Genomic DNA, 18,676 nt, shown 5'->3' with positions numbered 1-18,676 from the left:
ATGTATCACTATCTATCATCGTTTTGCATGCTTTTATTTATAACAGACATGTACACAGTAGTAAAGGCATTTTTTAACTAGAGCCGAGCTCGTTGCAAAGCAACGAGTAGGTCTTCCGTTGGAGCTGTGGACAGGAAGTACAGACCTTGGGTCAAGGTCACTGCACTTTCTTATGTCAACCACCTGTCTTCCCAACATGAGCCTCCAGTAAATTTTAATTACAAGGTTATGCTTAAACATTTTTTTTTCTTTGTCAGTGACCTTGATTTGCCAGAAAGACATTTGATCAGGGTCATGACAAAACCTCCAATCATAAGTAATATATTTTCAAGTAAGAGCCTCCAATGATTTTCATTTACTAATTCATAGCGTAGTAACGAAAATATTTCTTCTGTCAGTGACCTTGATCTTAACAGAATAACCTTGACTCTGTGTCAAGACAAAAATCTTTTAGTGATTAGAATTCATAACCCTGACAGGAATTTTACACTTTTCTGTCATTGGCCGATAAAGATGTTTGAAATTTGCATTATCTCGTTCCATTTTGTCACAGGTCAGAAAAACAACATTGAGGTATTTTAAAACATCACTGGATATTAATATTCAAACAACATGGTGTTTCTATTTATGAAAGATAGACGGGGTTGAAAGTCCCTTCCATAATACGTATTTTAGGTAATAGCTTTACTTTCAATAAAATTAAACTCAAAAGTCCACAAATAAAATATCTTTCCTCATTTATTTCAAAGTTTCGGTAAAGGGGGTGAGGAGCATGGGGATGTCATGATGTATACGTAATACATTTGAGGTTATTATTCTGTTGGACAGGAAGACCCGAAGAGTTGTGATTTGCTGATCATGATCTAAAACACGCTGACAAACCGAAACCATCGAAATAACCGAAATTATTTTCCTTGAAGGAGGAATGCATGGATAAAGGATTAAAGAAAATTCCCGATGTATAATAGCATCCGTGCATGGACTTCATTTTAGTACAGTACTACATAATGATATTGTGCTTGAAGTTGAATAAAATAATCAAATAAATTAAATTTAAATAGGAAAGGGAGATTATGTTTAATAGAATAAAAATTAGACAATACTTGATACAGGGACTCGCTGGTAAACACTTGAATGTACTTAAATAAAATGCCTCTCACTCGCTCTCTCGTACTGGTATCTTTTAAAGCAAGGAAAGTAATTTGCGCTAGATATAAGTTCATCATTTTAAAGAAAATACTGAGTTATATACAGTAAACGATACAAATGGTTTGACTTTGGTGCTGGTTATGATTTAAACAGTTTAATTTAGGTTGTAAAAGCGTTTAATTACATGATAAGTCTGTAATATACAGATAAGATTGTTACCCCGGTATATAAGTTCTTAAATTTCCGAATCTGGACATATGCTGGTTTATTACTACTTGAATGTACATTGTATAACCTGCTACTGATATATAATTACGGAACAAAATTACAATGTTAGCACACTATACTAATAATTTATACGGGTTTTGAATAAATTATAAAACAAATTAAGTTGATTGCTTTAAAATCATTATTTCTTGAACTTTACTATAAAACCTGTAATATAAATTAATAGACAGTGTGCAGCACAGAAGTCACTTATGAAGTTTACACGTGCCGGTGTTACTTATCGATGTTTAGTCAATTTCATTGAGTATAATTCTATCCTTACGATTCGGAAGAATCTCTTTAAAAGTTTAAAATTGGTATAGCCATGGTTAATATCTGTGATGAAAAAAAAATGTGTTTCGGAAAACTTGTGTTGAAAACGGATTCATTTGTGTATGAAAAGAGCAACGCTTGTGCATTTTAATAAATATTGGTTGAAGTAAAGTAACTGCAGATCGCCAGTCCTTGCGCTATGAATCGTCAAATTATATACACATGGAGCTATCGAATATTTAAGAATTGAAGACTGATTAATGTACATGTATAATAAATGCCCCAGCGTTTTGTACTAAAGTCAAACCTAAAACATTTTAAGATATTTTTGAAAGATTTAATTTACTTAGAGAAAATAATATTTTCTTAGTGTTGTAGAATGGTTTGTATATATATACCAATTATTTTGCCTATGACTGCGGGGTCAATGGTTCACCACGGTGTGTCGCTTTAGAATTTCTCGACCGCGTGTAATCGAAAGATAGATTACGTAATGGCCGGTAAACACACTTAGAATCTGGGTTCCAGGTGAATATGAGAATCGCGCAGTTAAATAATTGTGTATTATTTGACTCTTAATTTTTTTTTTTTTTTTTTGATGAAATCCGGGCGTATATTGTTTCCGTTCAAATTGTTTGTGTTTACATTCAACCGAATAAAAGATACTCGTACTTTTTTTTCTATAACTCTTTCACTTGGAAATATCTTTATTAATAAAAGAAAAATGATACCATCGAATACTCTGAACGGGAAACAAAGAACACGTTTAAAACCTAATTTAAAAAAGAGATATGATACAGCGTGGTAAAATATTTATTACTAACAGCAAGTTTATTTCAATTATACGCATAAAGAGTTCTGCAATATCAAAATGAAAACTGAGCCTTGTTTACGATGATTACGGATCTAGCTTTCTTTCCTACCATACGTAAGACATGAACAAAATAATATTTTCATGGGACAGAGATAGTATAAAAAGGAACAATTTTATCAAGAATTATTTTAACCATTCTGTGGTGGTTTATTTTTTGTGTATGACTGTAGGTCGCTGGATCACACGCCGATTGATTCCCGGTGACCGACTTTGCCCTGCCGCTATCGAGGGATGCGCGTTATATAATTGTTAACAAACAAGGTGAATGTTAAAGCCGTGTACTTAATGGCTGTGAATAGTATATGTGCTTTTTAGTTATGATTTAATTTCTCACTATATTGTTTGCTTTTATGTGATAAGAAGAAAAGATTATATTTTCTTCCCTTTTTAGTAGACTTGGTTTATACGATTTAAAAAAAAATGAAATAAAACGGAAAGTTGTCAGACTGTTGAATAAACATGATAATTTGTAAGAAAAAAAAGCACAAACACTTCGAGAACTTTATTCTGAAGAATATTAGCATCCAATGTATCCATGTTTATTATTTATAGTAAGCTTGCTTTGGTTACACGCATGAGGAGCTCTAGTTTACGTGCTGAGTGAAAAGAATTACCTGTGCATATATAGGTCGTGCACCAGCTCATTTAAAACAAGACTCGAACACAATAACAATTTCATGAGATCAGTGAGATGTTAGAGCACAACTTTATAATCGATAGTCATTTCGAAATATTTACCATTTTTGAGTTATAAAGCAAAAACTTTCAAGGTCCCTTGATCCCTAATTATAGGGGCCAGCCCCTTTTACATATTATTATATGAAAGCCCTTGCAATTATGCACAACTTTTGTTCATTATGTCTTAACAAAATATTTTTAGTTTTCAAGATAAAAAGGAAAATATGTGTAAATTTTTGCTCTTTCAGGCGTTCTAGTTTTTGACCCCTATATAGCGCCATTGTGAATACAGAAATCGAAAAACAAAAACCGATGTGCACAACTTCAATCCTTCTGTTACCTAAAAGCAGTAAAAATTCTGCTCCAGCTTTTGTGGTCTCTGAGCCTTTATCCGGAAACGAAAGCCTATAAATTTTCGTTTAAAGGGGAATAACTCAAAAGCGGGAGTGAATTTTTGAAATGTTAGATACCATTCTGATAGAGTATAATAATGTCTATAATGTCTGAAAATTTGAGCGAAATCCGTTGATAAATGAGTGAGATATGAGGCCTCAAAGTTGGCGTCTAGGAAGTAGAAGGAAAAAAAAAAGAATAATAATCTTTACCAACAGAATCAGTAGAAGGTCTTCCGTTTGAAACGGAAGACCTTAATGAAACCAAGTGACTGTGATAGAATCTCGCAGATAAATAAACACATAGCTACATGTAACTGCAACTGCACGGGCTAATTGTGAACAGCAGATTACAGTGCATATAAAAAGAAGCGATATCATGGCATTTTTTAAATTTTAAATAGACCTTTTTCGCAATTTGAAGATCAGTGAAGGTGGCAATATTAATTTTAAAAATAAATATATTCAATAAATTATTCGACTTTATTTCATCCTATACATGTATTTATTTACTGTTAACAGACGTGTTTGAGAATTAATTAATTTTGAGTGACTAATGGTAAAAAAAAGAGATGTTTTTTTTATTAAACAATTCGATAAAACTTAAAAGTGAATTTTTAAAGAATCCATGTTATGGTATAAATCAGATTTTATAATATTAATGTGGTCGTAATCTTAACCCCCCCCCCCTTTTCGACACGATTAAAAATCGACAAGACTTTACAGGCAATATCATCTAAGCTGAAGAATAACAGTAGCTGGCCCCGCCGCGGTGTAAACACGGTCTCAGGTAGCACCGCGATCAAAACCCGCGACGGTGTAACGCGGAAAGGATCAATACACCGCGGAGGGGACGCAGTCTAATACGGGATCCGCGTTGCCTGTACTGTAATAATCAAACAAGGAAAATCCTGATAAAAATCAATAAATGAGATTTTAACTGAGACTGAAATTACTATTGCAACAATAACCACATTTTATAACTATTGGCAAGAACAATTTTGTCCAAATTTTAATCTACCTCTAGTAGGGTTTCCTGCGTTGATCACCTTCACACCATCTGGTAAATTGTTGATAAATCCTCCCAAAGATTTGCCATCTTTGAGATAAAACAGATTCAAGGTAAAATGTTCTTTCCGTGGAGGAGAAAGGCTTTCTTGTGCTTCAGCCATCCCAGACGTTTTTCCCTCCTCTTATTGATGAAATATATGGAGATAACAATTATAGATAATAATGATTTTTTATAATGTCCGTATGTAGATAATATTAGGTGGAATTTAAAATGAAAATAGAATTCCCTCCTCCATGACAATCGATTCATTTGTGTTTATTGAAGGGGAATAGTATTTAAACGTTATTGAATGCAACTGTGTGTGTGAAACAAGCATTTTAGCTCACCTGAGCCGAAGGCTCAAGTGAGCTTTTCTGATCACATTTTGTCCGTCCGTCCGTCCGTCCGTCAGTCTGTAAACTTTTCATATTTTCGACTTCTTCTCAAGAATCAATGGGCCAATTTTAACCAAACTTGGTACAAAGCATCCTTGGGTAAAGGGGATTTTAAATTGTTAAAATGAAGGGCCAAGTCCCCTTCCAAGGAGAGATAATCAAGAAAAGACAAAAATAGGGTGGGGTCATTAAAACATCTTCTCAAGAACCACTGGGCTAGGAAAGCTGAAACTTACGTGGAAGCATCCTGGGGTAGTGTAGATATTAAATTTTTAAAATCATCACCCCCGGGGGTAGGGCAGGGCCACAATAGGGATTCCAAGTTTTACATAGGAATATATAGAACAAATCTTTAAAAATCTTCTTCTCAAGAATCACTGGGCCAGGAAAGCTGAAACTCATGTTGAAGCATCCTCAGATAGTGTAGATATCACGTTTGTAAAATCATGACCCCCTGGGGTAGGGCGGGGCCACAATAGGAAATCCAAGTTTTAAATAGAAATATATAGAACAAATCTTTAAAAATCTTCTTCTCAAGAACCACTGGGCCAGGAAAGCTGAAACTTATGTGGAAGCATCCTTGGGTAGTGTAGATATTAAATTGTTAAAATCATGACCCCCGAGGCTAGGGCGGGGCCACAATATGAAAACCAAGTTTTACATAGAAATATATAGAACAAATCTTTAAAAATCTTCTTCTCAAGAACCACTGGGCCCCAAAAGCTGAAACTTATATGGAAGCATCCTTGGGTAGTGTAGATATTAAATTGTTAAAATCATGACCCCCTGGGGTAGGACGGGGCCACAATAGGGATTCCAAGTTTTAAATAGAAATACAGTACAGGCAACGCGGATCCCGTATTAGACCGCGTCCCCTCCGCGGTGTATTAATCCTTTCCGCGTTACACCGTCGCGGGTTTTGATCGCGGTGCTACCTGAGACCGTGTTTACACCGCGGCGGGGCCAGCTACCGTTATTCTTCAGCTTAGATGTTGTTACCTGTAATGACTTGTCGATTTTTAATCGTGTCGAAAAAGGGGGGGGTAGCCATTTAAGACTACGACCACATTAATATTATGAATACCATTAGATGGATTTTTTTTTATAATCATTATCAAATTCTTTAATAAAAATTATATACCAATAGTCACTCAAAATTAATTAATTCTCAAACGCGTCTGTTAAGAGTCATATTAGGTGAAATATAGTACATGTACATGTAGTAAAATTTATCGAATATGTTTATGAAATCATATTTATTTATAAAATCAAGAATCTCGCCACAAATGATCTTCAAATTGCAATTTAATAAATAAATTAAATTAGTAGAATTAATTTTAGAATTTAAAGAATGCCATATCGCTTTTTTTATATGCACCGTCATCCAGTGTTCACGATTAGCTTGTGCAGTTGCAGTTACATGTAGCTATGTGTTTATTTATCTGCGAGGTTCTATCACAGCCATCGGTTTCATTTTTAAAAATGCCTTTTATACAAAGGCGAGGGGAGGGGCGGGGGGGGGGGGGGTTATAAAGTCATTCTATTCAGAATATCAATAATTTCATAGCTAATAATTTACTGTGGTTCTATTTTCTGCTCTTTTCGGAAATTATTAAAGTCATGTCTATGAAAATGTTGAACAAATTTCACGTATCGCCGATCGGAAAGGCTGACTCTTCTATCAGCCGTTTAATACGGGCCCTAAAATAATTTGAATACACAGCACATAAATTATTAGAATTATTTTAAACAGCAAATTGTCATGCTTCAAGTTTTCAGGTGTCTGTGTAACTGGTCTATACCCTTAACGAGATACCTGCAATACCTTCACATTACGTAATCTTGCATCATGAAGAAACACTGACGAACAATTATGAATAAGATTAAAAAATGTCTTGGAAACAATCATATCAAGCTGTTACTTTAGTTAAATATTGAGTGTTTAGCTATAACTGTTCCTGTGTTTTCCTTAAACTCGCATATTACATGTAATTCGACAAAATCCACAAATGGATAATAAACTGATATTAGCGACAGCAAGATCTACATGACTGTACATGTATCTGTTCACGGCAATGATTATTATGGAACTTTACAAAGTCTGATCCATTAGCAATTTCATTAAAATTATATCATGTTTAGTTTAGTTTCATTCGATAGACTTGAGAAATCAATAATATTTATACTGATCAAAACGAGGAAAAACGGTCTTGCACGTGCCTCAAGTTGATATTGTAATGCTCTCTCTCTCTCTCTTTCTCTCTCTCTTTCTCTCTCTCTATCTCGTAATCTACTAATTGGTACAGGTATAAACAGACACATAAATAAAATAGCAATGAATCATTATTTGATTTAATTAATTTCAAATACTTTAATTATTAATTTGTTTTAAAAGTTTTGTTGTTGTTTTTTACACTCAGTTAAAAAAGCAGCAATATATTGACTAAAATTTCAAGGCGGTTATCTCATTTGAAAATGATATCGATGAAATAATGAAACATTGAATCAAATGCTGTGCTGAATGGCTAGACAACGACGTGCACATTCAGAGAGAGTTATTCAAGGTACTCTAGGACAGGTGTGAAACCCCCAGGGCATGCCGTTTCCTGTGCTGGGACTGCTAATCCCTATACACAGGAAATGATCGCGGCTAATACTTAATACACAAAGAAACAGAAATTGTCAAAGAAATCGAAAGTATTTGATTAGTATTATATTCATTGAATATTATTAAAAACTTAAGTGTAATACATCCCCCTTCTTTAATTTAATTTGTTCTGTGAAGTTTATCACCGTACCTGCACATCCTATCTTATTTTACTGCACGTGAAAATGGAGAAATATTAAAATTAAAAAGAAAGACATATTGTTTACATACGAAACACATGTAAATATGAAGGTGAAGAAGCGATATTTTTTCTTGATATCATATAAAGTTCACATGTAACTGCAAAGTGAACTATCGCCATCGAAATAAAATTCATGCTTTCCGGTAATTTGATACTTTGAGAAAAATGCCTGCACAATTATATAACAAAGCGAAATAAATTTTTTAAAAGTGTTCTAAATTTGGGAAAAGAACATAAACAATGAGAAAAAAAGAAGAAAAGATTTTTTTCGTGATATCTTGCATAAAGAAAATTTAAGTTCACGTGCCCACTACATGTAACTGCAAACTCTCGCCATCGGATGTTTCCCGTTGTTTGACATTTTAAGAAAAATGCCTGCACATTTATGCAATAAAGCGAAATTAGTTAAATTAAGTGTTCTAAATTTGGGAAAAGAATATAAACAATATGAGGATGTAAATTTTTTTCAAAAATTAATTGTACTTTTTTTTTTTTCAAATGAATGCTGCATGAAAATCGTTTATAGAAACTCACGCTGTCTGAGTTCTGAATCAGCAGTATTAAAGTTCGCATATAATATGAATAAATTAAAAAAAAACCCTAATCTTTCTAGTATCTAAATTTGTTTCTTGTTAGACTCTCAATAACGCAAAAAATTAACCAATTGAATAAAATTTTTAATTCTAATTCAAACATTGATTATTTTAGAAACAAAAATAAATATAGTTTAATTTTCTCTTTTAATATCTATCCATCATAGCAAAATAAATGAAAATAGTTCTTTTAATAAACATACAGTATCGTTATTTTTTTGTTACGGGGAAAATTCGCAAATTACAATTCGGGGAGATAACTCCCGTTTGTTTACGATACTAATTGTCAGTAATCGATCGATGATTTAACCGCGGCGGGGACAGGTAGGTGATGAAATTCCCGCGGAGGGAACGCGGTTTACCTGTCTCACCTGGCCAAATACCGCGATGTGATTATACCGCGACGGGGCGCGGGAAATACGGGATCCGCGTTGCCTGTACTGTATATAGAACAAATATTTAAAAATCTTCTTCTCAAGAACCACTGGGCCAGAAAAGCTGAAACTTATGTGGAAGCTTTCTTGGGTAGTGTAGATATTAAATTGTTAAAATCATGACCCCCTGGGGTAGGACGGGGCCACAATAGGGATTCCAAGTTTTATATAGAAATATATAGAACAAATCTTTAAAAATCTTCTTCTCAAGAACCACTGGGCCAGGAAAGCTGAAACTTATGTGGAAGCATCCTTGGGTAGTGTAGATATTAAATTGTTAAAATCATGACCCCCGAGGCTAGGGCGGGGCCACAATAGGGAATCCAAGTTTTACATAGAAATATATAGAACAAATCTTTAAAAATCTTCTTCTGAAGAACCACTGGGCCAGGAAAGCTGAAACTTATGTGGAAGCATCCTTGAATAATGTAGATATTAAATTGTTAAAATCATGACCCCCGGGGGTAAGGCGGGGCCACAATAGGGAATCCAAGTTTTATATAGAAATATATAGAACAAATCTTTAAAAATCTTCTTCTCAAGAACCACTATGCCAGAAAAGCTGAAACTTATGTGGAAGCATTCTTGGGTAGTGTAGATATTAAATTGTTAAAATCATGACCCCCTGGGGTAGGACGGGGCCACAATAGGGATTCCAAGTTTTAAATTGAAATATATAGAACAAATCTTTAAAAATCTTCTTCTCAAGAACCACTGGGCCAGGAAAGCTGAAACTTATGTGGAAGCATCCTTGGGTAGTGTAAATATTAAATTGTTAAAATCATGACCCCCGAGGGTAGGACGGGGCCACAATAGGGAATCCAAGTTTTACATAGAAATATATAGAACAAATCTTTAAAAATCTTCTTCTCAAGAACCACTGGGCCAGAAAAGCTGAAACTTATGTGGAAGCATCCTTGAATAGTGTAGATATTAAATTGGTAAAATCATGACCCCCGGGGGTAGGACGGGGCCACAATAGGGAATCCAAATTTTACATAGAAATATATAGAACAAATCTTTAAAAATCATCTTCTCAAGAACCACTGGGCCAGGAAAACTGAAACTTATGTGGAAGCATCCTTGGGTAGTGTAGATATTAAATTGTTAAAATCATGACCCCCGGGGGTAAGGCGGGGCCACAATAGGGAATCCAAATTTTACATAGAAATATATAGAACAAATCTTTAAAAATCTTCTTCTCAAGAACCACTGGGCCAGGAAAGCTAAAAGTTATATGGAAGCATCCTTGTATAGTGTAGATATTAAATTCTTAAAATCATAAAAGGGAAGGGGGTAATGGGGCATGATAAGTATAGCAAGAGTGGGAATCTGGTAAGAACTGCATCACCCAAGTTACTCAGGTGAGCGATGTGGCCCATGGGCCTCTTGTTTTTTTTAAATGACGTCTAAAATTAATTTTAAATCATTTAAAAAATAAAGTGAGATACACTTGAGATGCCAAAAAATATATAATTTATATATAAATATGAATACTTGTATTTCATGCATAATTTTAGAATTATCTAACCTACCTATATTTTTCTACTGTATCTAGTTTACTTATTAGAGAAAACCACACATATATAAATTTCTTAAAGTTTATTGGCGAATAATGGCCATGGCAGCACTACAATTTTCAGGAAATTACATTTAGTTACTGGTTACAATCGTAACCAAGGTTACCGACCCAAATACATTGGGCGATTTTGGCAACCCAAATGGCAAATGGCAAATACATGTAAATGAAAATCATCATGAAAAGGGCAAATACATTGGGCGATTTTGACAACCCAAATGGCAAATGGCAAATACATGTAAATGAAAATCATCATGAAATAGGCAAATATAGAAATAAATATGAAATAGGCAAATATACAAATAAAGCTGTTAAGCAACCTACTGGCAAATAATACATTGCAAATGTTTCATCCTGTCTGACACAAATAAGCAAATTGAAATTTCACACATATTGAAAATAATTATGTACATTTGTAGCGTGCCCTGGGAACAGATGCTCACAAAATATAACCCTATTGAAGCTCAGCTAAAGATTGCGCCAATGGACACTATGTGTCCACCGCCACAATGGCGGTAGCTGAACGCTTTTGATTACCCCCCCCCCCCCCAGATAGCATGACTATGTTGGGCCAACACTGGTAAAAGGTTGTAAGGTTGGCGTTGGGGGAACAACGTTGGGCCAACATTAGACCCATGTTACCATGTCAACCTTCTCGACCATGACATAATTCCTTTGTTGGCCCAACGTTGGTCCAACATAAGCAATTTCCATTCACTTTACTTTCCAAGGAAGGAAGGGTGCTGATGTTGGCCCAACGTTGGCCCAATGTATATAATACAACCTTAAAGAAAGTGTCTTTTCAAATTAGTAGTTGTATATTGGTCCAACGTTGGCCCAATGTTTGTAGTACAACCGTAAAGAATGTGTCAAATCAAGTTGGTAGTAGTATGTTGGCCCAACGTTGGCCCAATGTTTGTAATTCACCCGTAAAGAGTGTGTCAAATCAAGTTGGCAGTGGTATGATGGCCCAACGTTGGCCCAATGTTTGTAATACACCCGTAAAGAATGTGTCAAATCAAGTTGGTAGTAGTATGTTGGCCCAATGTTGGCCCAATGTTTGTAATACACTTTTAAAGAAATGTCTTATGAAGTTGGTTAGAGAATGTTGGCCCAACGTTGGCCCGATGTTAGCAAGAGTGTTATTTTGTTCAGGTGTTTCAAAGATGGGATATTTATATTGGGCCAGCGTTGGTCCAATTGTTATACTGCCAACTAAATGTTGGAGTCACTTTTATAATTAGCTGCTGAGCTTTACGTTGGGACAGCGTTGGTTCCAAATATTAAATTAGATGCACATTCTGAAATAGTTAAGAGGATATTCTATGTCCATGCTTTTTATTGGATGACTGCTTTTGTTTAAATATGATATTTTCAACATTTTAACTTTGAACTTAAGTGATCACAGCACCAAAGAGTGTTTTATTCTATTTTTTTGAATTGTTTGCATGGTTGTTTATTTTTAATAAAACGCTTAAAAATATGATTTTTTTATGAGCGTTGTATTCATGAGAATTTAGAGAAGACTGAATAATTGTTAGTTAAAAGTTTTCAGAAACAGGATGTGAATCCCAGATAGCAGAACATCGTTTGTCCAATCTTACATTATGTTTGTATTATCGCTGTTTGGTTACATTTAATGGACCAACAAAGGTCCAAAATGGAATATTGATATATGTAGTTGATTATGTATAATGGGGCCAATGTTGGGCTAACTGTTGGCGTTATATCATAAAACTATTATCATGAGAGAAAATATTTGTTGGTGGATTGGCATCGGCCCCAAGTTGGCCCAATATACCATGAATCTGGTTGAGTATCATGAATAGACAACATCCGGGCTACTCGTAATATCCGCGTCATTTTTTATCTGACACGAGCGTAATGAGACTGATGGCTTGAATATCTGCATCCACTTTGTAAGTATTTTTAATATGTTTGCTTTGACACAGCTTAATTAATGTTTATAGTTTAAACAATATCTTGTACAAATCTGTGTAAATAAGTGCAGAGGCCAGGTGCTGTTGAGACAACACTGTCCCAGATAGCATGCTAACATTGGGCCAACGTTGGGCCAATGTTACCGGTTACATCGGGCCAATGTTCGCAAATGACATTGGCCCAATGTAAGTTTGCTTATCGGCCCAATGTTGGCCCGATATGTTGTGCCGACGTTTGCCCAATGTAGAATGTAATTACTACAGATGTTGGCCTAACGTTTCGACAAAATTGACCAATTAAATGAATGCGACACTGGGCCAATTTTGGCCCAACGTCAACAATAACACTGGGCCGATGTTGGCAAATGACGTTGACCCAGTGTGATTTTGCTCATTGGCCCAATGTTGGCCTGATATATTGGACCAGCATTGGACCAATGTGTATAAATATTTAATCGTTACAAATCTGTATATTAACAAATTCGGTAGTCTCTAAAATCAGAAATAAATCTACCACCAATCCTTCTTGAAAATACAAGTTAGCTAAAATAAATTTACAAGGTTTGTTAAAATTCTTAATATTTATCAAAACAAAATAAATTATCAGTGATTAAATTTATTGTTTCTAACTTTCTATACAAGAAAAATATATGAAAGTATAAAATAACAAATGTGTTTTGATACAGTTAAAACAATAAATGATTTGCCCTTTATTTAGATTGAAAATTGTGTCTAGTAGAATAAATTTCTACCACTCATTTTACTTGTATACACTTAAAGTCGAGCACATATGATCAAACATTTTGAAATGTTGAACATGTTAAAGTTAAAACAAAATTTATTCAGTACTAAAGGGTAGATTGGGTTCTTTCATCTAAAATATGTTCTGAGTGTACTGACAATTTTCTATACATGTATTTTACTTTGAATAATGAGTTATATGGCGCAACATTGAATCAAAATCGGTGTAATGGTGATCAAGCGTAGAAATTTTATGCACAAATGCCTTCATCACGCAAGCTAATCGCTTAATCACACCATCAAATAAAAAGACGGTTATTCCTCAATTGACAGCTTAATAATATAGTGATATACTTATGAATTTAATCGTATGTTTACTCTTTACTGAGAAAAGTAACAATTGTATAAAATACCAAATACTACAATTTTAGTGCTACTGGAGATTCTAAAAAGACATTGAGAACACGATCAAAGAATGGCTAAAGTATGCCAAGGACAGGGATGGAGAGGAAGAAACGGACAAAGAAGAAAAGAAGGGGAGGAGGAGACTCTGGAGAGAGAAGAGGAGACTTAGGAGAGGGATCAGATTGAACGCGGCAGTGTCTAACTTTTTCCTGTCTGGGGTGTGACATACCTGTAGTTCTCTCCTTTTATGTGTCTGTTTGTCGATTACAAACATGATGCAGATGTCAGATACATTTTTTTGTGTAAGTAAACAAAATTGCAGGATTCATTTTAGTATTATTTTATGAAAAGGAGGTCTTTTTTTATTTTTTAGACGTGCTTATTGATATCTGCAATTTACTGAACTTGTGCATAAATTTACATCAGAAAGGGAGTATACAATCATTTAACCCTACATGTATCACTTCAAGTGAGCATCAACTTTTTCTTCTTTATTAATGTTTTCTTCATGCTTTGAGCAATAAAATATTAGTATGTTATAATTTTATTTAATAATATGATTTCTTTTTCCTCAGTTTTTTAATTAATGTAGAGCTACTTACAATGCAATACTTGTTGATGGTAATTCTTTGAAATATTGTGAATATGTATTAAACTATTAATCTAGCATATATACAGTAAAACTCGTTTAGTACGAACACGGATATAGCGAATTTACGGATATAGCGAAGTCATTTTGGATCCCCAGCTATATAAATTTAATGCATTTCTTATACGGTTATAACGAATTACGGATATAGCGAAGTGATCACATAGGTCCCAGCGACTTCGTTATAACCGAGTTTTACTGTAGTATTAAAGTGCTTTTACCATTAAACTGTACTACAAAAAATAAGATAACCTTATATTGTTTGTTATTACATTTTGAGGACAAATGGCCAGCCAGTGAAGAGCAAATGAGTTGTCCTGATGGAGAGTCAATAAGATACAAACCAATGTGGTCCAAAAATGGTGTTTGCCTCATATTGAAAAAATAAGTGGCCCAACAATGGCTCAATAATATCCGTTCGTTGGTCCAACAATAGGCCAACAAGTTGGTCTGATTAAGGGCCGATGAGCAAATTACCGTTGGCCCATCATTAATTGCTTACAATGGCCCAACTGTACAAAAATGACGTTTGCCCAACACTGAAACAATACATCGGCCCAACAGTGGTCCAATATTAACTGTTACATTTGCCCAACAATAAGCCAACAAGTTGATTTGATTAAGGGCTGATGAGCAAATTACCGTTGGCCCAACATTAATTGCTTACAATGGCCCAACTGTACAAAAATGACGTTTGCCCAATATTAAAAGAATAATATGGCCCAACAGTGGCCCAATATTAACTGTTACATTGGCCCAACAATAAGCCCACAAGTTGGATTGATTAAGGGCCGATGAGCAAATTACCGATGGCCCAATTTTGAGTGCAAACGGTGGCCCAACATAAGGAGCATTGTTGGCCCAACAAAGGTCCAATGACATCCTGCTATCTGGGCCTCTCCTTTTTAAAGAAAGGCAAAGCAAATAAATTAACATTGCATACCAAGACAAATGAGTATAAAACAATTGCGTTAGCTACATCTATTGTGTGTCTGTTTTAGTGTGCTTTACATTATTTAGTCATTGAAATAGAATGCCATGGCCATTAAAGCCCACCCTTGACATTATAAAATTATGCAAAGCTTTCCTCAAGGTTTCAACAAATATCTCATTGCCTTGCTCTGACAAGTGCACCCCATCCTCTTAAAGTAGAGTATGATCAATTAAAGTGAACTCTGGGCAACAAATATATCCCCCTTGATGTGTCGTCAACAAAGCTATAAACTCGAAACCCGACTTTAGTAAGAGCATGTTTGTCCCTAGCATTACGCCAAATCAATCTAGGTAATATCTGAGACCAAATAATTTTCAATAATAGGTGTTTGGTAACAGAACTAAAATGAATCAAAAGAATTATTTGTGCTATAATGCAAAACACATGATGGAATTTGACCAATGTCGTTGCCATCGCAATGTAGAACCAGATTAGAATTGTGGGATATCTTCATACCTTAATATCAATTTGATTTTTGGGAGATGTCACCATCTCATGCCGCCTTTTCTCTGCCACCAGATATTAGCTTTCAATGTGGATAACCCAAAATTGGACCCCCCATTTTGTCTAGCATAACCAAAACCAGAAGTCTCTGTCGAGACTGTAGCTCTACTGGTTTATACTTAAAACAAAGGAAGAGAAAAGTAGCAGTTGAGACTTGAAACTTTAAAACAGCAATGAATAAAAAATTATCCTTTCCACTCATCAATATAAAAACCGATGCACAGAATTTTGTATCCTAGCATAGTCCACCTGTGTGCCAAATTATCTCGAAATCGGACCAAACCTGTAGGAGGAGTAGCATTTTGAAAGAATTTCACAGAAATTTCTATTCTTAGTAACCATGGCAGCACCATTCATCTAAATCCCACAATCATGCCATATTATTGAAGATCCAAAAATACATATTCTTACACCCTCTCAAATATTTGTAAACAAAAATGATCCTATTTAAAATAAGATTTTGCATAAAGGTATTAGAAAACCTATCAAGCTATACTGCTTGAGATGCTTAAGAAGTAATACAACCAATTGAGTCTTTAGCCATCTATGAATTTGAGGTTGGTATTCTTATTTATCTCTTGTAAGCTTTTGATCCCCAATGACCTAATTCTTGATATAATTGGCAATCTAGCATCTACAGAACTTTGCAGTCTTGACATGCCTATCACCATCTTTTTTATTACAAAGTCTCAAGTACCATCAAATTTACATTTAAAGCTTGTACCTGACATGTTCTTACCGTGGAATATGACAGATACTTTAATGGTCAACTAGCCATAAATTTTATTATCTAGTTTTCATCAGGATGCCAAATCGGATGTGACCCATAAGAATAATAAGACAAGCCTTGAACTGTAGATTGTTTAAAGTGGAACAAGCTAAAAAATGTGATGTCCCTGATTACTTCAGTACCAACCCATTCACTTGGGCTCTTAAAAAACAATTAATGATTCTTAAAGAAAGCACCACAACCTAATTCTGAATTCCATGCACTATCAGTAAATAATTGGAGTTGATCATCATCTACTCAGTCCATTTGTGGAAAATAAAAGCAGCCATTGAACAAATCTAAAAAAAAATAAGCCACACTTTCACGTCCTCCTTAACCCCCACAGAAACCCTGATAAAGATATGTGGTTTACAGACCCCTTGCATGATGTCATAAATTATGCCTAGTGAATGCCCGGGGTGACAGAGTGACACACAAACAAAAATTCAACAAACCTGCAAGAGCCTTAAATTCCTTTAGAGTAGCCTTCTTTCTTGACATAAAACTGTTGACCAAATCCTTAAAACTATTCTACTTATCAACTAAGATTCTTAACATCATTTCAACCGAATCTAACTCAAAACCCAAAAAGGTCAGGGGAGTGGAAGGCCACACTGTTTTATCATCAGCTATTGAGGGGACACCTAACTGCTCGCATAGCCCAACAAAGAATGACATGAGTTCATCACATGTATTCCTACCTGCCTTACCAGGAAACAAAAATCATCTAAGTAATGCACCACAGATTTCTGTCCAGACTGCTGCTTCAATATCCATTCCAAATATGATGAAAATTCCTCAAAAAGACTACAAGACACCACAAAATATTTATTTAAAACCTAAAAGCTCAAAGATCTGCCGGGTGAACAGGAAGCAACCTAAATGCAGACTTAAGGTCCATTTTACCCATCAAGGCCCCCTTACCCAACAAACTTAGTAACCTAACCGCATCATCTAATGAGGAGTAATTGACTGAGGAGAAAGATGGATCAATAAAGGAATTAACACTCGAGTTTTCCGGTTCAGATAAATGATGAATCAACTTAAATGATCCCTCTTTTTTCGGTACTAAACCTACAGGTGAATTAAAGCCTAAGACTGGGAAAGGGTTTTGAATGGAATGGGCCAGTAACTCTTCCAGCATTAATTTTTTTCAGAATTCCAAGCTCATTATCTCTAGCTGACTTTAAATTAAAACAATTATTAGCTACCCTTTGGACCATTGTAATTTAGAAACCTTCATAAAACCCCTTTGGCAAGATTTCTGAACTCTTCCTATTATAATCAGAGTTTTGTAAATAAGCTGCATAAACTTCTACTTTAACTGGGGAATAACCTAGGTCCTGCAGATTGTGGTGCACTGGGAAATCATGCTCAAGGCTGGGGTGGTCTTGATGAAGGTCCCTGGTTCCTGTATTATAATGGGTATCTTTGACCTGAAAAATCTCTAGAAGCATATTGATATTTAGCAGATGGGCCTTTTTACATGGATGAGGCCCGCTACAGTTTCAAACATTTATGTAATTGTTATAGTCATAGCATTAAACACCCCCCCCCGAAGGTTTTTGCACCGGACCAATAAATGATGGTACCATGTACAGTAGCTATAGCTCCTGATCAACTATTCTTCATGAAACACTTGAATTTCTTGCAATTCTCATTTGAAATTGCTCATTATAAAACTTCCACCTTATATCTGACAGCCTACCTGCCTAGCCCCTAGACAAACAGTGTGGATTCATTTTAACAAGCCAAAAAAGAAATTCTGTAGGGTGTACTGTGGCATATACTGAAGAGAAAATTAAAATTGCATCAGTCCACTGCTGTACATTTGTAATTTTTACTGTAACCAATTTCGGTTCAATTACTACTTGACCATAAGAGACTGTTAGTGTTTGCTTATCAACCCTCGGGACCGGATTGGATAGAAGCTGTCATAAATCAATGTATTCGCGCTAAACATTTTTTTGATTTATTCTGTAGCATTTTCCCCCAAACTACCGCATATACCATCGATCTCATTACCTGTTGTATCAACATGATTGGCAGTCTCTACATTGACATCAGATTCATTGCTGTAACTAGTGGAAAAAGTAACCACACTTGTAGTAACCATGGTAACAATAATGTCTGTACAGGG

The 18,676-nt window shown here is 35.0% G+C and overlaps 1 protein-coding gene across 2 annotated transcripts in view; it reads right to left on the bottom strand.

Moving 5' to 3' along the window:
- The window catches only part of LOC134255214 (uncharacterized), a 28,228-nt gene extending 23,417 nt beyond the window's left edge, over positions 1-4,811 (bottom strand). For both annotated transcript variants that reach the window (XM_062737727.1, XM_062737736.1), the window contains exon 1: positions 4,655-4,811. In XM_062737727.1, coding sequence (XP_062593711.1) covers positions 4,655-4,805 — 151 coding nt within the window. In that variant the 5' untranslated portion in view covers positions 4,806-4,811. The remainder of the gene's footprint in view (positions 1-4,654) is intronic.
- Between the last annotated feature and the right edge of the window lie 13,865 nt (positions 4,812-18,676).

Source organism: Saccostrea cucullata, unplaced genomic scaffold, assembly GCF_032062105.1.
Source record: "Saccostrea cucullata isolate Sc308-1 unplaced genomic scaffold, CSIRO_AGI_Scuc_v1 ctg513, whole genome shotgun sequence".
Classification (NCBI taxonomy): domain Eukaryota; kingdom Metazoa; phylum Mollusca; class Bivalvia; order Ostreida; family Ostreidae; genus Saccostrea; species Saccostrea cuccullata.
This window is presented reverse-complemented; position numbering and strand designations above follow the sequence as displayed.